The 24675-nt window shown below is 45.9% G+C and overlaps 1 protein-coding gene across 1 annotated transcript in view; it reads right to left on the reverse strand.

Annotated features, from left to right (window-relative positions):
- Window positions 1–2389: 2389 nt before the first annotated feature.
- KCNQ4 (potassium voltage-gated channel subfamily Q member 4) overlaps window positions 2390–24675 on the reverse strand; it is a 135204-nt gene continuing 112918 nt past the window's right edge. The window contains exons 10-14 of the mRNA XM_063312280.1: window positions 17500–17717; window positions 14939–15041; window positions 11447–11578; window positions 10087–10222; window positions 2390–5955 (exon numbers count right to left, since the gene is read on the reverse strand). Coding sequence (XP_063168350.1) covers window positions 5737–5955; window positions 10087–10222; window positions 11447–11578; window positions 14939–15041; window positions 17500–17717 — 808 coding nt within the window. The 3' untranslated portion in view covers window positions 2390–5736. The remainder of the gene's footprint in view (window positions 5956–10086; window positions 10223–11446; window positions 11579–14938; window positions 15042–17499; window positions 17718–24675) is intronic.

Below are 24675 nucleotides of genomic sequence, written 5' to 3' on the forward strand. Positions count from 1 at the left end.
AGCTCCACCACTTGCATATGGATGTGCAGTGTTGCAGGATGGGTGCAAAAGGGGCGGAGTTGATGCTGCAACATTGTGATCTACATCTGTTTTGTTATTTGCCTCCCTCTTCCCTATCCCCATGTTGGGCTATTTAGTTATTTATTTTCTTTTGTTTACTAATGTTTCTACTCCCAGGGCTCTGGGTAGCTTTGACAAAAGGATAAATGCTCAGAACACCTCACAAAAGTCTTAGTAATAGCATTAAGCCATCATTAGAACACCTCAGAGAGCGAACCAACCAAGCTGCAGTCCTACAATCCAAGTGTCCTGAAGAAAGCCAGGTCTTTGTGGCCTTCTGAAATAAGGGGAAGAGGTTCCATGAATTTCAGGGTGGGGACAATATGTTCTACAAGGCTGGGGCCACCACAGTAAAGGCCCATCCTACCTTAATTTCTCACTAATAGAGAGCCCAGAACATCCCCTCCTGGTGGGAGAGACTGTGAGGAGGCTGGGGAAGTACCAGGAGGAACATCAGGCATAAACCACCAACTGATGGAAGAGGAGTTGGTTAACAACTGGTCTCACAAACAACAGCTCAGTCCAGGCTGCTCAAAGCCCCAGAAGAAGAGCTTCAGAAGGATCAGAGACTCCACCTTAATGAACCCATCAAGAACGGGAGGTTGGAAATTCCTATCACAGTTTCCAAGATTCTGTATCTGACTCTTAGTCCTTGCATTCAGCCACGTTGTTGAAGTCTGTGAAATTCTCGCTTTTTGAGAGCACCCTGCTAGGAGGAGCTTGGCGTCTGGACATTTTGACCAGAGTGGGCAGATTCTCTACAGAGAAGACCATCCCTCAGACACCCAGAGCAAAAGCCATTTAAGGCTTTAGGTAATATTTATTTATTTATTTTCTATCCCGCCTTTATTATTTTTATCAATAACTCAAGGTGGCGAACACACTAACACTCCTTCTTCCTCCTATTTTCCCCACAACAACAACCCCGTGAGGTGGGTTGGGCTGAGAGAGAGAGAGACTGGCCCAAGGGCACCTGGCCAGCTTTCATGCCTAAGGCGGGACTAGAACTCTCCTACCACACCTGATTGGCTCTGGGGCTGAGAGAGAGGGACTGGCCCAAGGTCAGCCAGCTGGCTTTCGTGCCTAAGGCGGGACTAGAACTCTCATACTACGCCTGATTGGCTCTTGGGCTGAGAGAGAGGGACTGGCCCAAGGTCACCCAGCCGGCTTTCGTGCCTAAGGTGGGACTAGAACTCTCCTACCATGCCTGATTGGCTCTTGGGCTGAGAGAGAGGGACTGGCCCAAAGTCACCCAGCCGGCTTTCGTGCCTAAGGCGGGACTAGAACTCTCATACCACGCCTGATTGGCTCTTGGGCTGAGAGACAGGGACTGGCCCAAGGTCACCCAGCCGGCTTTCATGCCTAAGGCGGGACTAGAACTCTCAGTCTCCTGGTTTCTAGACCATTGCCTTAACCACTTGACTAAACTGGCTATAACCTTAAATTGTACTGGCAAACAACACAGCACCCACAATATAGGTGTTGCTCTGCTAAAGTGGGTCTCATCCACTCACACGCTGGTCCCTTTTGTTTTGTTTTTGCACCAGCTGAAGTTTCAGGGTAGTCTTCAGGGGCAGCCCTATGTAGAGCTCTTTGCAGTAATCAAGTCAAGAAGGAATGAGGGTGTGAGTTTCTCTTGCTAAACTTTCTCACTCCAGAGATCGTGCTACATTGCAACTCATTTGCAGAATATGAAATGACCAAATACCCTAGGTTCACTGAAGCTAGCCCAAGTTAGCATTACCAGGCTTAGCCTGTTGGGCAAATGCCACTAGGTTTTTCTCTGCCCTGGTTAAACAAGATGTGAGCACGGCCAGTGACACACACACACACACACAACTTAATGGGAGGCTTGACAGAACTGTACTGTGTCCAGTTTGGATCTTTCTCACCCAACCCTCTATTTATGTCTGAAAGCCAGCAGCTACCAAAGGTTCACAAGGTGGTTTATAAAGGGAGTGTATTTAATTCAGTCTTGGCTGTTGTGCGGTTTGATCTCTTCTTAAGATTGTTGGGATGGGTCCAACGTCTGAAGGTTCATCAGATAGGAAGAATTACGGAAGAGGAAGAAGAGTCCACTTTGCAATCCTTGCTTCTACCCACGGGAGCAATATTTTTCATTTTTTCCAAGCTTTTCTACCTCCACCCAACCACAGTATCTTGTCCTTCCCTCACCACTTTCAAGTCGGAGAGGACACCTGGTCTGCTCCAGCCCCTCACCTCACTCTAGGGACGTTGAAGACCACCCTTTCCCAGAGACTCATTTCTCCCAACACAGGTCCCATGGGTCTCCCATGAGCAAAGAAGTAATGAGACACACAGGCAGCCATCTACTGAAAATTTTAATGAAACAAATAAGTTAATAAGTTAATAAAGTGAGGTAACTATGCATTGTCTCAGAAACAAGATTTATTAGGAAAACTACCCCAAGGCCTGCCTTATTGTCTTTGGCTGGTCAAAGCCATTCCCTGCTCCTTTCCTCCCCCTCTTGCCCTTCACCATGCAGTCCCCTCCCCTACCGTTGGAGATGTCCATCTTGGACGAGGACTTGGGTGTGCTCTCCAAGGAGGGCGTATTCAGTGCGTTGAGAGGAGAAGAGTCGTCGACTGGTGGAGGAGAAGCTAGGAACAGCTCTCACCATTTCTTCAAGACACATGCATGGGCATGCAAAGTGGAGGTGCAGTTGGGCAAGTGGGGGGACTTTGGGCATGCAGCCTAAAGGAGGTGAGAAATGGAAGCCAGGCTTTTTCTATGGGACAACCCAACCACTACGGTGTTGGTGGAGCTAACTCTGAGAAGGTGGGAAAGCCTTCCAGATTTCATTCTTTCCTCTCCTAGTAAGTTAGCCTTCTCCCACCAGGTGCCCGCCCGATGTGTTCTATCGCATCTTCCATAATGCCCAGCTAGCTGCCTGGGAACCACGCCAGCTATAGCTCAATACATTTGGAAAGCCAGCTTCTATGGGTCAGTCATAAGGGTGAGAAGGACAAATGAAGACATTTGATAGAAAAACAGGACTTCTGTCTGTTTTCTTCTTTAAAATGATCAAAGAGCAGATTTAGGGAGCTAAGTAGAGATCCAGGCAAAAGGATTGGAAGGAAGGTGCTGTTTGAAATTACAGGTAGTCCTCGCTTAATGACCACAAATGGGACCAGAATTTTGGTCGCTAAGTGACTCAGTCATTAAGCGAGGCATCACATGACCAGACCTGATTTCACAACCATTTTTACCACGGTTATTAAGTGAGTCACATGGTCATTTGGCTTGTCGGAAGCTGGCTGGGAAGGTCACAAATCGCAATCACGGGGCCACAGGATGCTGCAATTGGTCGTAAATGCAAGCCAGTTGCCAAGTGGCCAAATTGTGGTCAGTGACTGTGGGGGTGGTGCAACAGTCATAACTTTGGGGATGGGTCATAAGTAACTTTTTTTTACCCCCCGTCATGTCTCCAAACCATTGTTAAACGAATGGTCATTAAGCAAGGACTACCTATACAAATTATTCTGGGATGGGTCTGTGGTTAAAATCAAAAACCAAAACAACCATCCAAACTGAATGACAATTGGGAAGACAACTGTAGCCTCAATCTGCACCAGGAGCAATAATATGGGCTCAACCAAGAAGCTGCATGTTCATATCCATGAGCATGTCTGAAAAATGCATAGACCCCAAGCACATTTGACCTATTCATACCCTGCATTGCATTCAGTGTAAACCAAAGAGTTTTCTGTCTGGTTTTCAAGCATTAGGCTCCTGAAAACAGAATGGGCCAAGAAGGTCTGCTTGTGTCACTGATCTTTCCCAAGGAAAGCACACTCAAGACCAAAGTCCACCACGATAGCTGCAGAAGTTAAAACTTACTTGGATGGGCAAAAAGGAAGGGCAGATCCGAAGGGCATCATCAGAGGGGCAGGTGGTGGGACTGAAAAGGACAATATTGGAATTATGGTACTGCATATTCTAGAGCAGTGTCTCTCAACCTTAGCAACTTCAGGCTGCGGGGACTTCAACTTCCAGAATTCTGGGAGTTGAAGTCCACACAGCTTGAAGCTGCCAAGGATGAGAAACACTGCTCTAGAGGGACTGCAAGGGAGAAAGCCTCCAGGGAAACCATGGATGGAAATCATAACCCAAGGATCTTCCACTAGCAATAGAAAGGATGTGCTCATGGCTGGTAGGAAATTGGGGTCGAAAGCAATGGACCCCAGCCTGTGGCCCCCAGATACATTAAATTGCAAATGCCTCTCATTCTCAGCCCAAGCAGTCAAGATTGGAATCATCATCCAACACAACTGGAGGACATCAGCTTGAGGAGGGCTAATCGAAAGCTATACCAGAGTGCTGATAATTCTTCTATGAATGTACCTGAGCCAGGCTCCACCTTAGTCTGCTGCTGTTGAATGAATGGGAGACCCACCCACACACCCAGATCCCTGAGAGAGAGAGCACAGATCAACTCTCCCCACAGAGGCAGCAAGCTGATGAAATGCCCCCTGAGAACACCAGGACCTGTTCTACTCTTGGCTACCTGAATCGGGTTTCCTTAAAGTGTGCCCATGAAGAGCACCAAAGGGCCCCAAATCCCTGCTCACGTCCTAGGCAGAGAAGGCACCTTAACCACTGCTAAAGATTGATTTCAGGTTGCATATTCAAGATAGTTGCATATAGTGGCGCCCATCTCCCCCTGAAAACATTTCCTTGATGGGGCAAGTTCCACGGCGTGCTTATGAACTTGCAGGCCACAAAGCAATGCCTGCTACCTGGTAGAATGGGGAGATAAAAGAGAAGTAGGAAGGTGCTTAAAGGCTGCCGAGAGCAGGGTTAGGCATTGCCAGTCATTAATTGCTTCTAAATGCAAAGACAAGAAACCACATTCAGTCAAGTTGCAATGTCCCTTGTCGAGCACTGCTGAAGGAAAGTGTAACCTAGCTTTTGCATAGCTGAAAAAAAAGCGTCTCCGACCTGGTGGCCCAGAAAAGTCAAAGTCCAGAGTCAGTGGCTGTTTGATCAAAGTCACTCAATGGCTGTCACCATTTACATGGTTTTCCTTGATGGGATGGCCACTGCCCAGGCTCGAGAGTCCAAAGTGGTCATTTCATCTTGGCTGCTCTTTGCCAAAGGAGAATTTAATTCCTCGGTGGCCTGGGGGCTCCTGAAAACGCTGGAGTTAACTGAGAACCATGGCAGATGTCTACAGAAGGCTGAGAGGCCAAAGACAGATTCCTCTGCCCGTTATTTCAGACTATTGTGGCTTGCCTCCCATGGAGAAAGCTGCTTACTGAGTTTTACATTCTATCACGACCACTGTAGGAAGCCCAGAAACACTGGTGAAGTTATGGCTGTCAGCTGGTGGGTGCTGTGACCACACTGCTGATTAAAGGACATAACCACCCTACGTTAGCTCTAAATGCTCTGGTGCTAGTGGCCTTGCCCCCAATTGGAAGACTTCAAGTAAAGTTGAGGTGATCATTCTGGTGCAAAGGCAGAAGAATCTGATGGAGGACACACCAACAGGATGAGGCTGGAGAAGATCTTGGCTCAGGTGAGCATCATCCATTAGAGTGGTCAGGAATTGTCCCCCAACCACTCCTTTTAAAAGAAAGACTCCCTCCCAGCCTCTCCTCCCCCCATAGAGCTGGTGTATGGCTGTTACGTGGCTAGTCTGGAGAGGCCATGTTAGTCTATGTTGGTGCTAGCCGATCGGGAGATGTTCAAGGTCTGAGCAGAGACAGAGATGTCTTCATGGTCCACAGGGCTATGATAGTCAGAGGTGATATCTGGTTCCCCCATGGGAACTGGTATAGCTGTCAAGCTAATGGAGTTGATGGAACCCTTCCGTAAGCACTGTGAGTAAACGCCCAGCAACAAGTCCAGCTTGTGCTCAATGGACTCAACCTGCAGAGAGAGAGAAAAAAATGAGAGACCTCCCCAACGCTCCAAAACATGGATCTAAGTTATAAGGCTGGAAAGCGAGGAAAGTCATCCTTCAAAATCAGCAGCTGCAAAATTTAGATGATTCGGGAGTATAAACTGAAGGGAGTGTCCAAGAATCGTAATAGGCAAGGCAATGGTGAAACCTGGGCAAGGCTGCTGCATTCATATAGGTGGGACTGAGATTTTCTAGATTTGGGGCAGAAAACCTTTGATTCTGTTTTTAGCTGTGCAAATCCCATTCTACCATTTTCACTGCAGGCTAGCTGAAGGTCCTATTTCAGAAATTATACCCAGGTTTAGCAAAAGCATCATCAAAATTGGGCTGTAACAGTTGTATGGAGCCCTGTGGACTTCTTAGACAAGACTTCTGAGACAGCATGAAGCTTTGGGTACCAGGAACATTCCAAGTAAGAGAAAATAGCTTTTTGGAGAATCTCCCCAAACAAAATAAGTCTTCACTGCAAGGCGCTGATCGTACAGCCATTGAAACCCATCTTGAGGAGGAGCTGGTATCTATCCACAGCAACTTTCCTCAACCTGAGTGTCTTCCAGTGTCATGCGCTGCCTACCACTGAGTGAAACACAGACACTGATTCAAGGAAGAGCAGGTTCAGGTTTATTTCAGCGTAGTGCCTAGCTAGAAAAAAGCTGAGAGTGAAGGGAGCGCGCCAGTGCGGGGTTTAAATAGCCCGCGCCGGTCAGCGCCCCCCCCACTTTGGGTTGTGTCATCCCCCCAAGTCCTGCATGCTTCCTTGCCAGTAGGTGAGGGGTCGCGGGGCCCCTGCTGGCGCCCCGGGCTTCGCTCATGATCGCTTTCTTTCTCCCGCCGGTGATTGCTGTCAGCTGGGCGATCTCCTTTGCGTTCTGCTGACAGCTTCAGGTGTGCCTCATGATCTGCCCTGTCTTTGTCTTTCCTCCTTCCTCCTTTGTGTTCTGATGGCTGGTTCATCCGGCCGGGGTCCTTCCCTTCTCCTCGGGGTCTGTGTCTGTTGTTGTGCGTGCTTTGCTTATCTTTAAATCCTTTCCTCTGCTTCCTAGGTATTGTCATGTGTGCCGTTGTGCTGATGCCTTCAGCTCAACGGTACTCATGACATCCAGATAATGTGGGTTTCAACCCTTCAGCTGTAGTCATGCTAGCTGGGATGTAGGACTAATTCAAATGGCCTGCTCCATGTGCCTGATGAATCCAACTGGTTTGTAGAAGGCATCTAGAGAATCTCCCAGCAATCTGGGAAATCCCTGGGTTTCTAAGCAGCTCTGGAAGATGGAGCTTCAGAATAGACACCTGGAACAATGCTACTGAAGAACAATGCGTGAATCCGCACATGAGAACAAGCCCAATTTCAATTTTGCATTGTGGCAGTAAGAGTGATGAAGCAGAAGTATTCCTTCACCCTTACTGTATTTGTGGTGTGCCAGCCAGTGATCATTTTAAAGATAATCTGGACCTTTTTTAGGGAAATAAGAGCTGGAACCAGTGACGTCAGGCCACTGTGAGACGTTAGCTGAGGCTTTCCTGATAAAATCACTTTTGTTCATTGTGAGTTAGAACCTGCTGGACAGAGGCTGATGTGGTACCCGGGGTAACATCCTAAGCTGTTATCTGGGAACGGATTGAACCTGTTGATTCTGAGAAAGTGGATTCTTCAGCAGCCTTCAATAACTTCAGTCATGGTATTCTTCTGGACCAGATGCAAGGACTGGAAGTTGGAAGTACCATTTTATGGCAATGTTGCTCTTTCCTAAGTAGAGTTCCAGTTGGTGTAGGGGGAGAAGAGAGGCCAAACCCTAGGTCAATAGGTGTGCCACATGGCTCAAGCCCTCTCCTGTCCCCTCCCCTATCTAACATCTGCCTGAAGCTGTTGGGAGAGATCAACAGCTCAAGGAATGGTATAACCTCACTATGACAATAATACCAGTTTTCCATCTCTATCCCAGATCACCTAGAAGATGCACTGGAAGTCCTGGCCCAGTGCCTGGAGGATGTAAGGGCCTGGATGGGGGACAACAGATTGAGGCTTAATCCTAGCAATGGCTGTTCATTCAGAAACGGTCTGAATCTGGGACAGTACCAACTTCAGCTCTTAATGGTGTTGTGTTCCCTAGAAAGAGTGGTGTACAACTTGGGGGTGGCAGTTGCAGAATCTCAACTCCTGTTGGAACAGCAGGTGGAATCATTCCCAGGAGGCCCTTTGGCCAGCTGCAGCTAAGTACCAGCTGCAACTGCTCCTGGAGTGAGAAAGAAAGGAACAGTGATTCACGCCTTCATCAACTCAGGGATGATGACAGCTGTAATCTGCTCTGCATAGGATGGCTCTTGAAGACCATCCAGAAACTAGAGCTGATACTCAATGTGGGTATCCCCATGCTGGACTACTCAGGGTAGCCATACAATACCAGTCTGTTCCAGGTGCAATTCAGTACACTGATTATCACCTTTAAAGTTCTTCATAGTTTGTGACTGGTTATCTACCGGATTTTATTCTCCAAATAAAATCTGCTTGCAGGGGATGGTGGTTGAGAGTGCCCACAGGAGGTATGGCTCAGAGAAAGGCATTTCTGCCAAGTTCCCAAACTGCTCAAGATCCAGGAGATCACTATGTAAAGAACTGCAGGCTTCCCTTTTGTCGGTGATCAGAGCTACCTCCTCCCCAGATCGTAGGAAGGTTGCTGGAAAGGAAATCAGAAGGACTCTGCCCTAACATACATAGTAAAGGTAAAGGTTTCCCTTGACATTAAGTCCAGCCATGTCCGACTCTAGGGGGCGGTGCTCATCTCCGTCTCAAAGCCGAAGAGCCGGCGTTTGTCCGTAGACACTTCCTCCGTGGTCATGTGGCTGGCATGACTAAACGGAACGCCGTTACCTACCCGCCGAAGCGGTACCTATTAATCTACTCACATTTGCATGTTTTCGAACTGCCAGGTTGGCAGGAGCTGGGACTGGCAACAGGAGCTCACCCCGTCACGCGGATTCGAACCGCCGACCTTCTGATTGGCAGGCTCAGCAGCTCAGCGGTTTAACCCGCAGCGCCACTATATACATAAGTGTACCTATATTGGTTCTTAATGGGAAATAGTCCAGTTGTTGGAATGCTTGTAATTCTTTCCCATTTCTTTTACTACATCTTGCTAAAGAGAACTCTGTAAGAATTGTGCTTGGAAAAGTGCCACTTTTTTAAGCACCTGCCAAAGAGCCTTGTTGTGCTAAGATCCTGTTGGGAGGGAGTGATGTTTATTCAACATAAAAGTATGTTCTTTATTTCATTATCAGAAAGCCGACAACCTTTTGGCATTTGAGGAGTGCACAGCTGCCAGAAAGAGGGGAAGCATTACCTGGGTGGAATGATAGTCTCACTGGGAATAACTTCTTGGCTGTGTTCAAATAACACGCCTAACCAGGTTATTACAGCAGCTGCCTGTGCATAGCATACTAAGTTTAGTTACTTCTCATCTTGGACAGGATTTTTATGTTCTCAGGTGGCGTGAAAACAGGTTCTGTGGTTAGTTTAGGGATCAATCTGTTGGCAAACCCATAAAATGGATTAATTCAGTAATCAGGTTGAGCATATTAGATTCACACCGCCTCTGTATTCCTAAGAAGAGGAGATCCAGGATCAATTCCTGGCTTGTGAACCAAAGTGATATACAGAGGGCTCCGGTGGAAACCACAGTGGCATCAAGCCACAGTATATCATGACATCATCATGCACGCGATGCAAATTGCCCAATTCATGCCATCTGGGTGAAAATGTCATCATGTGCCTGATGTCACTCATTCCCCCCACAGATGCTCACCATGATGTAGTGCTTTAAGGTGTTGAATTAGAATTGGGGAAGTCCAAGTTCAAGTCCACCCTCAGCTGTGGAAGCTCCCTGGGGAATACATCACCCCCACTCAGCCCAGCCCATTTTAAAGGGGAAAAAAATGAAGGAATGCCTGCTAGGTATACCACCTAGAGATCCCAGACAAAAGGGGGGATGGAAACCTAATCAGCAGAGAGACGAAAGGGTGGATCCAAGGGGTGGCCTGGTCACACCATGTATCTTAAGCCCACCTTCCACTACCCACCTTTCTCCCACACCCAGCCTTACCTGCTTTTCCACCTTTACCACTCGGCCCATCATACTGAGCTCATCCACCAACTCGACCTCGAATGGTGCTTTTTCCCCTTTCTCCCGTGTTTTCTTATCAACAGCGATAGCTCCCCGGCCCACAATCTGATCCACGCTGGAAAGAGTGGAGAGAGAGATGTGGGGGACATGAAGTTGGATGAAGCAAAACAAGGCCATCTGGGCCACTGGGTAACTAAATCAGTGGAAGAACATCAGGTCCACCTCTGAGAATTCCACCTGAAAGATTTTCTTCTGTCTAAAAATTAGAGGTTTATTTTATTTTTTATTTTAGTTATTTTCTACCCCACCTTTATTATTTTTATAAATAACTCAAGGCGGCAAACATACCTAACACTCCTTCCTCCTTCTATTTTCCCCACAACAACAGCCCTGTGAGGTGGGTTGGGCTGAGAGGGAGCGACTGGCCAAGGTCACCCAGCCGGCTTTCATGCTTAAGGCAGGACTAGAACTCCCGGTCTCCTGGTTTCTAGCCCGGTGCCTTAACCACTAGACCAAACTGGCTATCACTTTCTAATTCTAACATATTATAAAACTGTGTATCTCCAACACCTCCACATAATTGGAAAGGCAAAATAATTGCAACAGTTTTCCCAAAAACCTAAATTTTTAATAGCAGAAGGTGGGGAAGGACGGACTGCTCTTGCTTCCCTGCCCAAGTGCTTGTGCACATGTGCATTGACCGACTTTTTTAAATTTGTCAGTGGGACTCTTTCATTTGTTCAAAGCAGCCTGTTTGCAGCTGCATACAGGTAGTCCTCGCTTAATGAACACAACTGGGACTGGAATTTATATTGCTAAGTGAAGCGAATCCGAATCAATTTTATGACCTTTTTTGCAGTGATCATTAAGTGAATTGCCGCGGGTGTTAAGCAAGCCACATGGTTGTTAGTGAATCACAGGGTTCACCATTGATTTTGCTTGCCAGAAGCCGGCCGGGAAGGTCGAAAATGGTGATCACGTGACCACAGGATGCTGCGATAGTCTAAATGTGAACTGGTTGCCAAGCACCCAAATCATGATCATGTGACTGCGGGGTGTGAGGATCAGTCATAAGTCAGTTTTTTCAGCACTGTCGTAAGTCCGAACCATCACTAAACAAATGGTTGTTAAGCGAGGACTATCTGTAATAAGTCTATGAAGGAGGTTCAAGTCTTTTAGGACACCAAGTCCAGCTCAGCCATTGCTGACCAAAACTGCAGTTGTTTCTAGCCCTGATTTTCAGTTGCAGAGTCTTGCCACCGTCACCACCACGTTTTGCCTTTCCAAGTTGCTGGGGAAATAACCCTGAGCCCGCGTGAGCCCCAGCCTTTCTACTCACCGTGTCTGAAGACTTTTGATCCTGCCAAGCATGTCCAGGTGGCCAGCTGAGTATTGCTCAATCACATCCTTAACATCGTATGGTCTCAGGGTCTCCTTGAACTTTCTTTTGGCTACCAGGAATTTAAGAATTCTGCAGGAAAACATGTTTTCAAAAAAGTTAGAACGGCCTTTCACTGCTCTGGGTAGCCTTGCATGGCTTACTCCCATTTGGCGACTGCTCTTCAGAGCCGCTGGTGGGGAGGGACCTCTTCAACTGGAGATGCCAAAAATGCAACCTGAAATCAGGAGGTTCTGTGCCCCAATCTTTCCCAACCCAGTGTCCCCAGATGTCATCGCCTAGAATCCCAAGCCTATCAACTCTTTTTCATATTTAGGGTAGTTTTTACAGATACAAGGCCTTGTGTCACCCACTTCAAATGAAGTTCAGCAAAGGCCACAGCAAGTTCTATACTGTTAACTCAGTTACTCAGTTATAACCACCCGCTCTCCATTTTAAAGGTCCACAAGGCAAAAATTGCACCAGTGTTAACATATGGCACAGAATTGTGGGGCGTACTACTCTAGTAAAACCAAGCACGTTTTTTAAGATCTGTTCTCCAGACTGACGGGAATATACCTGCAGCATCAGTAAGAGCTGAAACAGGCCCCCACTCCATTTATAGTCCTAAACTCCACTTAAATTATAGAGTAATTTAAGACTTTAACTCCTGATGGAGGATTCTCCCAATGGAACCTGGCAGACTACAAAAACGTGCCTTGAAGAACAGATGGGCACCCTTCAACCCACCCCATGGATCAATCAGCTTCTCCAGATCATTTTCCCAACACAGCATCTGCTCTCAGCCAGACATCAGGCCAAGGCAATATTCAAAGGAAGAGTCTTGGAGGTGAACACCCAAACCAATATTGAGTCACTTGCAACACCAGGATGTTGAAATGGCTGACCAAGAATAAAATGTCTTTTCAAACAGAAAAATACCTGACCGTGGTTTGACTCAATACCGTAGGATATCCCTTACCAGAGCAAGAGTTGAGCAGCTGGATTCTATGGTTAAATATGGACGATTCTATCATGTGCCATATTTTGAGAAAACGTGTGTTTGTGGAGCACCAGAAATAGAAGTCATTGTGCATGTCCTATGCAACTGTCAGTTATGTGTGATTTTTCTGATCTCTCTGGGCCAAATGCTTTCCAGCACTCTGCAAGAGGTTATGGGCCCAGTAAACTCAGTAAGAAACCCAGTGAAACCCCAGAGAGATCAGAAAAATCACACACCAGGCATTTCTATAAAAATAAATTTATTTACAGAAAGCACAAAAACTTGTTTACAGGCTTGTGCATTCACACACGCTCTCAGAGAGGAGCAAGCTGCTTACTCTGCTGCAAGGTTAAAAACTAAACAAAAGTCCTGCAAGCTGCCTTCCCCTCAGCCAATGCAACTATTAACACCTAAACTGAGGACAATTAAATTCGACCTCTTCACCCGGCCAATGCTTAAGGAAGTACTCAATTACCATGGTAGCCAAGAGCAGAAAAAAATGCCAACAAATTATATGCCCCAGCAAGGGCTCAGCATTTATAGACACTACTTGACAGAACCATATATCAGGACAGTAACAAAAAATTAGTATCTTATTTCCTTCAGGCACAAAACATAGGTAATCATTAGAATGGTTAAGTTTATAGTTAAGGCTGTCCAACTGAGAACACATTTTATAGAACACCTTGGGGCTGCATGTAAAGGTGATGAATTCACCTAAACACATACTGTCCTGTATTTTAATATTCATCATATTTTATGTCTCTGCATTCTATTTTATCTTACACTTTTTTATCTCACTCATTTATTTTTATCTTACCTTACTATATTGTATTTTATTTTATCTTACCTTAGTCTATTTTATCTAATTTTACTATATCTTATCTCGTTTTATTGTATCTTACTGTGGCTGACGCCCACCACTTTCATATGGTCAATTGACTAATCCAGGGTTTCTCAACCAGGGTTCCGTGGAACCCCAGGGTTCCGTGAGAGGTCACTAGGAGTTCCTGGGAGATCATGATTTATTTAAAAAATTACTTCAGATTTGGGCAACTTCACATTAAAGAGGTAAGTTTCACTCTTTAGTTTTAGTTTAAGAATACTGTTGATGCATATAGACAGGCCTACCCATGAAACGAATATAATAATTTTGTAACTTCTGGCCTGTATTTGAGCCTGAATGTGCAGGGGTTCCACAAGGCCTGAAAAATATTTCAGGGGTTCCTCCAGGGTCCAAAGATTGAGAAAGGCTGGACTAATCAGTAAAGCTATATTACTACTACTACCTATAATCCCCATCATCCAGCCAATATAGCCACCAATTACTGCTACCCACAGACAATGGCAATTGTAATCAAAGAGGACATTCCCTTATTCAGATCCTTCTCTCCCAACCAGGAGAATCTCTGAACAACAGCAGAAAGGTATCTCGCCTAGCAGCAGTTCTTTTACCTGGTGATGCCAAGAGACTGAATGTGGCACCTCCTGTAATCAAGAGATGCCTTAACCAACCTCCGTTAATGTTTTGCTCATCAGCTCTGTTGGGACTACATTCCATCATCTCCGGCCTTTGGAATTATGGGACTTGTCACCTAACACATCTGGAGGACAACAGAATTAGGCGAAGCTGCTCTAGCCTTTCCTGTTTATCACTGCTCTACCTCACTAAGCAGTGACTGTTGAGTAGCTGAGGAGGCTGAGATGCAACTCTGCCATCTACAGTCCTTGAATGTCAAATGCCAACGGAGGGAAGACCTCCCTGAAAAGGAGTTTCTCAGGTTTCTTCATCTTTCCCATGAGTCTTTTACAGCCTGGGAAAACCTACACCAGGGAACCCGTAGTGACCTCTCAGGGAACCCTAGGGTTCCCCAGAACCCTGGTTGAGAAATCCTGGTCTTATAGATACAGCATAAGGCATTCTCATCAGAACTCTGGAGTTTTTAGCAGAAGGAAATCTACCCCTTTCTAACCTGCAGAAGTCTAGAGCTGGAAGAAACTATTGAACTTCCCAGGGCAGGCACTGAATCACTGGCTGCCTAGCCTCCATTTGAACACGCTGAGCAAAGAAGAGACCGTTACCTCTCCTGGTTGTGAATTCCACTGTAAACTTTTCTTACTGCTAGGAAGTTCCTCCTGATGGACAACTGGAATCTTTCCCTTAGTTTGCAGGGATTCCTCCAGGGCAGCCTGCCTGCCATGAGACCCTTCCCTTTCTTTCCCTAAAGCCTACTCTGATTGCTGCTGTCACTGGATAGCAGCAATTCTCTTGAGAAAAGTCCATTCCATTTGGCTCTTGGCCAACATGCAACCCCAAATGCTGAGCCTTTGACTTGAGAGGACCAGATGCCCCAAAGCCCACACTGGAAGCAAAGGGAGGTTTCTGTGGAGGCCACCTTGTGGACCCAACCTGGAGCAGTTAGCTTTGGTTCCAACTCCACAGCACTCACCTGACTGCTCGGATCAAGGTCTTCACGGCAGGCATGATGTCTTCAAAAGTCAGGTCACAATGGTAGGCCTTCTCCTCACTAGTCTCCTCTGCAGGACCATCAGCTGCGGATGGAAACATGACTTTGTGGAAGGACCCCCCTTTAGGTCCTCTTTGGATTTGGTTCCAAGCAAGGTGGGGATGCAAACCACACAGCCTTTCAGGCTCCTTCTCCCACCTCCTGGGCTTGGTTGCATCCACATTCCTTCCCCACATCCTGTCCAACTTATTAAATGTGCTGTTTTGTTCCAACTGTTTGTTGTTTTGCTCCAATTGTGTTCCCTCATCCCAATTGCTGGGTGCAGGGAAGGCAATCCATTTGAACAAAGAGCACATCTGGAATTGGAGAGCATGTGATGCACTCACAAAATGGCTGACATGGTGGGCATGGCTGGTCACATAGCACAAGATCTGGACCCTCCAACCCCAAAGGCATTTCTGCAAATAAATACAGACTGAAAGAGGCTGGTGCTTTGGTCTGCAGTGTGCCAGCTCTCCGTTTATGTACTGTATTTAAAATTACAGGCAGTCCTCACTTAAAGACCATAATTGAGACTGGAATTTTGGTTGCTAAGCAAAATGGTCATTAAGCAAATCTGACCTGATTTTATGACCTTTTTTGTGGCAGTCATTAAGTGAATCACCATGGTCATTAAGCAAACCACATGGTTTTTAAGTGAATCACATGGTTCCCCACTGATTTTGTCTGCCAGAAGCTGGCCAGGGAGGTCAAAACTTGGGACCATGGGACACTGCAACGGTCATAAATGAGAACTGGCTGCCAAGTGCCCAAATCGTGATCACGTGACCATTGGGGATGCTGCAACAGTTTTAAGTGTGAGCACCAGTTGTAAGTCAGTTTTTTCAGCACTGTCGTAAGTCTGAATTGTCACTAAATGAATGGTCATTAAGTGAGGACTACCTGTAAAAGTGACTACCTGTAAACCGCTAAGTCCCTCCGGTGGGGGGAGATGGGCGGTGACAAATTTGATAAATAAATAAGTATATAAATACAAAATCAAAACTTGGTCAGCACTGTTGGGCCACCATATTAACTTTTTTGACCATACTTTACGGATAGCCTGGTCTGCCCCAAGTTACCACTCCTGGCATACATTTGTCCCAAAAACAGAAGTGGTAAAAGGAAGAGGGTTGCTTCGTCACAACTCATCCTGAGATTTTAACAAGGAAGGAGTTCCTTAAAGGATTTCATTGACTCACAGTCCTAGGAGACATATTTTCCCTTTGTCTTCTATGTTGCATGGCTCACTTGTATGAGCCACCTACACTTTTCCCTTTGCAGGCATTCCATCAACCACTTCACAATGAACAGTGTTCATTGTGGCATGAACACAGTTTGAGGGAGGGGAGATGCAGGTTGGGGGGCCTTGACTGGACACATGGCAAGAGGACTCACAATCATTCAGAAACCTCATGTTCCTCCTTAGCCTATGAAACTTTTTTTTAATCTGCCTCATGGGTTTTTTGCTCTGAAAAAGGTGAAAAAGGTGTGTGTTTACTTCCCAATCTAGCTTATAGCCTTGGGATCTCCCTTCCAGATATTAACCAGGGAGAATCTAGCTTAGCTTTTCATGACCAACCACCATCATCCAAGCTTCCCCACCTGCTGAAGTCGACGTGTCAGTTCTTCAGATAATCAGCTAAATAAAGGCCCAATGTCTCAATTTAACAACGGCCTTTTTTTCTGAAGTAAATATTTACCTTTTGAAAGGAATCTTTTAATATATTAAGTAGTAGAGAAAAGTACAGAGACATAAAAGGTGAGGAAGAGGAAGATGTATGCTCCTTTGAGCTGCTTGGAAGAGAGGCAGGAGATAAATCTAATAAAATGAAAAAAGATTTTTTTGTGTTTTCTGTGTGTTTAAAACTTTTAGATACGGTTTCTTGTGAAACATTGCAATTTTGCCTCCTTGAAGGATTAACGACCAGCACATTTTAGTGATTACCGTCCACTTGGGCCAGTTACAAAAGCCTGCTCGACCACAGAAGTTGTGGTGGACTTTGGGTGACTCAGTTTCACTCAACCCGATCTACTTCACAAGGTTGTTGTGAGGATAAAATAAAGGATGCCCCTCACCTATGCCATTTTGAACTCCAAGGGCAATGTTTTCCAACCTTGGCAACTTTAAGATGTGTGGATTTCAACTCCCAGAATTCCCCAGCCACTATGCAGGGACTTCAGCTCCCAGAATTCCCCAGCCACTATGCTGGCTGGGGAATTCTGGGGTCTGAAATCCACACATCTTAAAGTTGCCAAGGTTGGAAAACACTGTCCTGGGGGAAAGGTGAGATATAAACATAAGAAACTGTTAAATAAAATATACAAAATATTGAAGCTTTCGCCTGCTTGGAAGTCTCCAGAAACATGAGAAGGGGTGGAATAAAAGTCACATACTCTTGGCCAGACCTCCTGTCCTCTTAAGATCAGCTGCTGCTGCTGCTGCAAAAAAAAAAGAAATGAAATTTTCCCAAGCTCCAACTTTGGTGGCTTCCAAAATTTACCATCCACTGGCATCCGGGGCTTCAGCCTCAGCGAGGCCCGGAACCTCGTCCTGTCATTGAAGCTCCAGCTCTTCTGCACCTTGGTGGGGCTGATGGCCTCGTTGACGTTCTCCGTACTGGGAGAGCGGTGGAGTGGGGGGACCAGATGCTGCTTCCCCCGGCTGCCCTGCTTCTGAGAATTGTTCACTCGGATGCGGTCCTTGAGTCCCATTTTATTGCTAAAAAGGGTTTAGAGCGGAAGTTAGCTGGGAAACTGGTGAACTGGGGAGGGTGCAAAGCAACAGCTTGAAAGGGGCCCTAGACTCAAATCTGCTGCATTCCTCTGCTCACCCTGAGAACAGTTAACAGTTTCGACTGTGGGTTTTCACTTGACTGAAGTGAGTTCATTGGCCCTGAAATCCTATAGAAACCCCTAGACATGGATGAGAATCAGGAGAAAGGTTTGGTGGCCCCAGTATGGCTTAACCACTTGGGATAAAATTGCCAAGTATCTTACAAGATCAGCAGTTCAGACCTGAAGAAGGAATTATACTTTAGACAACAAAAGCTTCTATCCTGCACTATTTTTTTCTGCATAAACGGGCAATATTGTAGTGTGTGTCAGCCTGATCCTCTTGGTGGGAATCTTAGGGATTAAGCTAGGAATCTTGATTTTGTTTTCCTGGAGATGTGCCCAATTACTCCCTTTTAGATTGAGGGGCAGAGGGTTGTAAAATGGCATATTTCTCTCCCACTACCACAATGTGCCTTTGCAAGTAGAAAACAAGCATATAAAGGAGGTTAGGCCTCCCCTGATGCACTAGTTTTCTAAGTAGAGAGATCACTGTTACATCCCCCTTGACTACAGGACCATCCTTGAAAGATGTCCAGATATTGTAGGGGGTACAAAATGCAGCAGCTAAATTGCTAACATTAGAGAGTGCAGAGTTTAGATCAGCGTTTCTCAGCCTCAGCAGCTTGAAGGTGTGTGGACTTCAACTCCCAGAATTCCCCAGCCAGCATGCTGGCTGGGGAATTCTGGGAGTTGAAGTCCACACATCTTTAAGTTGCTGAGGCGGAGAAACACTGATTTAGATGATGCCTGCACAAACAGGCCTATACTGATTGCCAGTTAGTGCATAACATTAACATTAATCTTAAATGTTAAGAGTTGGCATGATCTCTTCAATGGCTTATGGTCACTCCAGGTGACTGCCTCTCCAGATGTGGACCTGTCCAGTTGCTAAGATCTGCAGAAGAGGCCCAGCTGAAGAAGCCCCTCCTGTCTGAGACCCTTCCTTTTGGCATGGGCTTCCTTCCCTGCATTGTCCAGGCTGTAGAAAGCCATCCTGAATCTGCCATGAGTTCCTGACAGGCTTTAACCGCTGATTTTAATATTAAAAAACAAAGCAAAACATTGTCTCTTTGTTCTTTGCCTTTTATTAACCTTCTTGAGAACTTGCCTGAGTAGAAACGCTGGGTATAAATTGAAAAAAGAACTTACAAAAAGTGAGAATGCACCATCATGGTGAACTAGGATGCAGATGGGCATTTCTTGGACTAGCCAAGGAGAAGGGGATAGATTTCTTTCTACTTACTTGTAGGGTTCCATTTTAAGTAAATGAAAAAATAATATGCTTGATTTGCCCCCAGTTTGGGTGTGACTGGACCCCAAAGTCAAAGAATGAACATCTCATCTCCATCATGTCTCAGATGGATCTCAGATTGCTGGTTTTGAAGGTTGGCAGAGGGAGCCTACATAGAATCTTACATCTGGATCTCTGCTTATAACACTGAATCTTAGACACCAGTCATTTGTGAAGACCAATGGCTGGTCAAACATGTTCTAGGTCAACAAAGTTCATTTAATGATATTTAGCAGGTACCTCATAAGAGAGAAGTAGAAGACCTAGGCTGACCATATTTCCTTGAGACAAAAATGGGACATTGGGATGGCAAAACAGGGCAGGGCTGGGCGATGGGCTAGATCGACAGGCAGGAACTTCTGCAGTTTTCTTGGGATGGGAATCTTCAGATTCCTTCATTTGCGAAAGGCAAGGCTGGGCTGGAGAGTTTAGTGAAACGGTTGTCCCTGACAAGCTGTTCCTCCTCTGCCTGTGCTTTTACGTTCTTTTCTTCCTATCATTTCAAGGCAGGAGCCAGTCAGCTGGCCCTTTGATCAGCACCTATCAGCCGATCCTGTTTTTTCCTTTTTAGGTTTCCCACCAGATTGAGCTCTGTGGCTTTTTTCCTGCCGTTTCTGCTGAGCTCCCCCTCCTTCCACCCAAAGTCAGACTGCCTACTGACAGGTTCACGGGAACTTTCAAATTTTTAAGTAAGGTTTATAAGAAAATGGGACAAAATGGACATTTATATTAAAATGACGGGACAGTCTGGAAACATTAAAAAAACGGGACCGTCCCGTCCAAAACGAGACGTATCGTCAGCCTAAGAAGACCCCAACCTTGGTTCTTCAATATTTTATGGATTAATATTTTAGGGATAAATATTCTGGATTATAGTTAACCCTGAATAGGTGATGTTTAATAATGGATAAATAGGGAGTGGTGGTGTTTTTGCAGCTCCCTTTTTTGGCAAGTAACGATGACATTTTATTTTAACAATTGTTAAGGAAATGAATTTGATGTTGTCAGTTCCCACTCATTAAAGATGAAGATTTGTGATGCTGCACAGAAAAGGCAAAACTCTTGATTAGGAGTCTCCTACCTTCCCCTTAACATCAGTTAAATCCAGGCCTAGCTATTCAGAAACAAGGATCAATGTTTACCTAGAAAAAGAATTGGGAATAATTCTCTCTTTTGAATTAAATAAAGATGACTCTCTAAAACAAATCTAAACGGATCTTAACGTAGGACAGCCTAAAATCCCCAAAGAAGAAAAAGATACAACAGGAACAGACTTCAGAGATCACCTTTCCCTTTTTAAAACCAAGGATTCTAGTCCTTATTGTTGCTACATCTGCATAGGCAATGCCAATGTTTCAGCAGTGGCTTCTACCTCCTCCTCCTCTGGATGGGAGATGAAGAATAAATGATGCAAAGAATAATGGAAAAAAAGAATCTCACTGCAAATCCGCATCAAGCTCTTTGCAAAACCCAGCTCATTGTGGAATTTATTACTTTGGTGCAGCGTGTTCGTTATCCATTTGCAGTGTCTACAACACTGTTTCTCAACCTTGGGAACTTTAAGATGTGTGGACATGCTGGCTGGAGAATTCTGGGAGTTGAAGTCCACACATCTTAAAGTTCCCAAGGTCGAGAAACACTGGTCTACAGGTTGGACCACAAGTCAAGCAGCTGATTTCAGTTAGCGAAAGGGGCCCAACTCAGCTCATGCCACAACCCCATTCAGAGTCCAGAGCACTTTCCAAAATACTTACAGTAAAGATTGAAAGCAAACAGGCAAACAAAACCAAACACGAAACATTAGAACGATCAAAAGATAAAGACTGAAAGACCCAACCAGACCAGGAATGCCTGCAGAGGAGATGTCTGGAAGCTCAGCAAGGTCAGCACAAGATGAGCTGGCTAAGAGGAGAGTTTTACTTCCAATAATGTTTCGGCAAATGAACCAAGAACATCTTCCTTGATAGCAAGGGAAGGTCTGCAGCCCAAGCAAATGTGGCTGGGCAAGGAAGAAGCCATTTTTCCCAGGGAGTAGTTCCCTTTCCTTTCCAATGAGATACTTGGCCCAGTTGTGGGGAATTTGCCTACTTGTGCACACCATCCAGAAGGACTCAAATGGAGGTGGGTCTGTGGGGGACAAGAAGTCAAAAAAGCTGCAACCATGCGATTGAAGCCCTAGGCCTTTTTTACGTGCCTACCGCTTGCAGCTCTAAGGTAGGTAAGCATTTTGGTTCACCCACTGCAGGGGGTCAAAAAAGTCAAGGTGGCAGCCACATCAGTACAAACAAAGCCCGGCCCCCTTTTGACACATGTCGCACATGCGATGAACGTAAAAAAGGTGGGACTTCCATCACATGGTTGCAGACATCCCCTTGCCTCTGCAGAACAGAGGAATCTAATCAAAGTTAATCCTGAGCAAGGTTAACATGTTTTGTATGCCAGTTGCTAGTTCATAGCCAACGCACCTGAGGTGTTTTGCACACGCCATCTCTCAGAATCATCAAAGCTTCTGCTCTAGCAAAACGTTCAGCTTTATGAATCTGTTTAACTAACCAAACCGCCTGGGTTCACAGCACACACTAAGTCACGGGAAAACTAACCAGGTTGAACCTAACCAATCATAGCATATTGGTGGCCACAGCCAGAATAACATGACATGGGGTGTCTTTATGACATGCCATCTCAGACAGTTTCCCTTTGGGCGAGGGCTCCAGAACTGAAATGCAAACCAAATGAAAATATTGAATTGCTTCTCCTTTTCAAAGATGTTTGGCCTCCCAGTTCTGCTCGAGAGGAGCACTGGAACCAACCAAGCAGGGAATTCAACAAATCCAAGGAGCATTTGGCGTGACAGCTAAACACACAGCAACTGGAATGGCCAAGAATTTGACTCCCGTGGCAGAGCACCACCTTCTTCCCACCCAAGCAGAAAAATACATGTTTTTAACCCTTTAAATTTCTTTGCTAAGAATTTCCCACACGCCTAAACAAAATATACATTACAGCCCCTCACACACAGCCATCAGCTTTATCCCACTCAAATTCAAGCATGCATTATGCAGTGCTGTGGGCTTGGCTCCTGGTCAGGGGTATCCACCAGGTATGGTGAAAAGTCAAGAAGGTGGCCACAGTGTTGAAATCAAAGCTCTGGGTGCTTTGTGCATGACCCACATAAGCTCTGGGTGCTTATGTGCATGACCCACATAAGAATGGGCCGATCTTCCGTGTCACTGTCACAACCACCAGCCTGTGGAGACTTCTCTTTCCCTTCTTCTTCTTGAGTTGGACGATTCTGCTTCCAACTGGCAAGTGGAAAGTTACCAAAAATGAAGCTGGTTGGTACCATGTCCCTCTTTCTGCTTATCATCCATACCATCAGAGAGGAAAACCATAGCTTTAAAACCCTGATTGGTCACCAAATGGGGGAAGTCAAAAATCTACAATGGTAGATGGGGAGGAGAGGAGGACACAGTAGAGCAGCGTCTTTGTTTGTGTCACGAGTGGGGAAATACCAGGATCTGAGAAGGAGGAAGGGCAGGATTTTCCATCCATGGAAAACTGTCCCTTACAGCTCGAAGAAACTGGCAAAATGGCCTTTCAGAGACGCCTCTGATTTTGTGGGGAGGAGAAGCTGCATGATCTTAGAACAGCTCAGCCCTGATCTAGAATTGTCTGTGATCCAAAGAGGATGAGGCAGTTCTTACTGGACTGAAAAGGTATCCAAAGAAACAGGGCAGGTTGCCCCACCCATGTCTAGCATAAAAAAACAGCACATTGTGGGCCTCAAGACTGTCTGTAGCCTGGGGCATGGAGAAATGACTCCAGATTCACAGGATCTGCAAGTTCCAGGAAATTAATTCTTCTTTTCAGCAACCTGGAAGGGGTCTGAGATAGGTAGAATGAAAGCAAGATAAAATCTGCATACGGAAATGCCAGCTGCCAAACGTGGTTAAGGCAGCCAGTTTGGTGTAGTGGTTAAGGCACCAGGCTAGGAACTGGGAGACCATGAGTTCTAGTCCTGCCTTAGGCTCGAAGCCAGCTGGGTGACCATAGGCCAGCTCCAGAAAGCAGGCAATGGCAAACCACTTCCAAAATCTTGCCAAGAAAACTGCAGGGACTAGTCCAGGAAGTCGCCAGGAGTCAAGACTAGAAGGCACCCCCCCACACAGACAAAAATGGGTTAGCTACCTTGGAGCCATTAATGGACATTAATTCTCACCACCCAGCTCACTAAGCAAGGAATCACTAATGGCTTTTTTCCCCAGAAGGCTTGCCCAACAAAATATCCTGCACGCAATGGGGTTTCAAGCTGCAGGTGTGAATTGGGCTTAAGGAAATAGTTGATATTTCAGAGGGTCCCTTCCCATTCCCAGGTACCACCTAAGCACCGTTTTCTGACCAAGCATCAAACAGGCACCAGGCTTTTATCAGACACTTTTCATTGGCTGTTTCTCCAACTTGGCTTCACCCAGGTGTGTTGGACTACAGTGCCCCAAAGCCAGTAACTGAGGGATAAGGGAAAGTCCAACAGATTTGGAGGATGGCAATTTAGGGGAAAATGCCTTAATCCTTCAGAAAGAGAAATTGAGCCCCAGAATAAGGAGGTATGGTTCTTCTTGCCTGCTCTACATGCCACACTTGCTTTACATCCGTTCAGAAGTTGATGGACTGATCCTTGGGAATTATTTTCCTCACTCCCAAGAAGTATTTTTTCAAGCTGCGGCAGCTCTCATAATTCCAGAAGATACATTCCTGGGTTCTGGAATTCCCTAGAGCTGCCACATGACTGGCTTGCTGTTGCTACATCAGCCACATGAGCATCTAGCTTCCCAACCTGAAGCAAGCTGTGAAGGAAAAAGGCAGTATCAACAGCACTGGTCCCTGGCCACAGGCATGGCCCAGAGCAGACTCCAAAAAGAGGAGTGAATATATTTTTTTTAATGAACCAGGCTGATAGTTGGTCATCTAACTTGCAAGGATGCCTTTGCACAATGACTGGAGGCATTGTGAAAGGTCACTCTAGAAGGCACCATCAGTGAGAGGAGGTCACTGATCATAGGCCTGCTAACTTCTCACCATCTTGCAAGAATACACCATTGAGGACCATCCACATTCCCCATGGAGGAAAACTGGCAGCTCTTTTTAAGCTGTCTTACTGGGCAGCATGGTCATCAGTAATGATTTTCCTGAGGAACTTCAAGCCAACTCTGCCTTCCTCAGGTGAGTTGCCTTCCCAGGAAGGGCAGAGGACCCTGTTTTTTCACCTTGGATTGTGATTGTTCCAACAGCCAGTTTTCAATCTCCAGAACGCCCCCCTGTTCCTTTAGTCTTTCCCCCATGCAGCTCAATTAAGAAAACTGGAATAACTTCAGGGCCAGCCTTTGGGTCAACTTCCCAATAATGTCAGGTTCCTTCTTCAGCTGAACATGGTTTGGGTGAGACTTCATCCATGACAGTTGCCAACTCTTAATGTCATGGATACAAGCTTACAGGAACAAAGGCATGAAACTGTACACAACTAGGATTCTTTTGTACCTAACATGGTTCAGTC

This window comes from Candoia aspera, chromosome 10 (genome assembly GCF_035149785.1).
Source record: "Candoia aspera isolate rCanAsp1 chromosome 10, rCanAsp1.hap2, whole genome shotgun sequence".
Taxonomy (NCBI): domain Eukaryota; kingdom Metazoa; phylum Chordata; class Lepidosauria; order Squamata; family Boidae; genus Candoia; species Candoia aspera.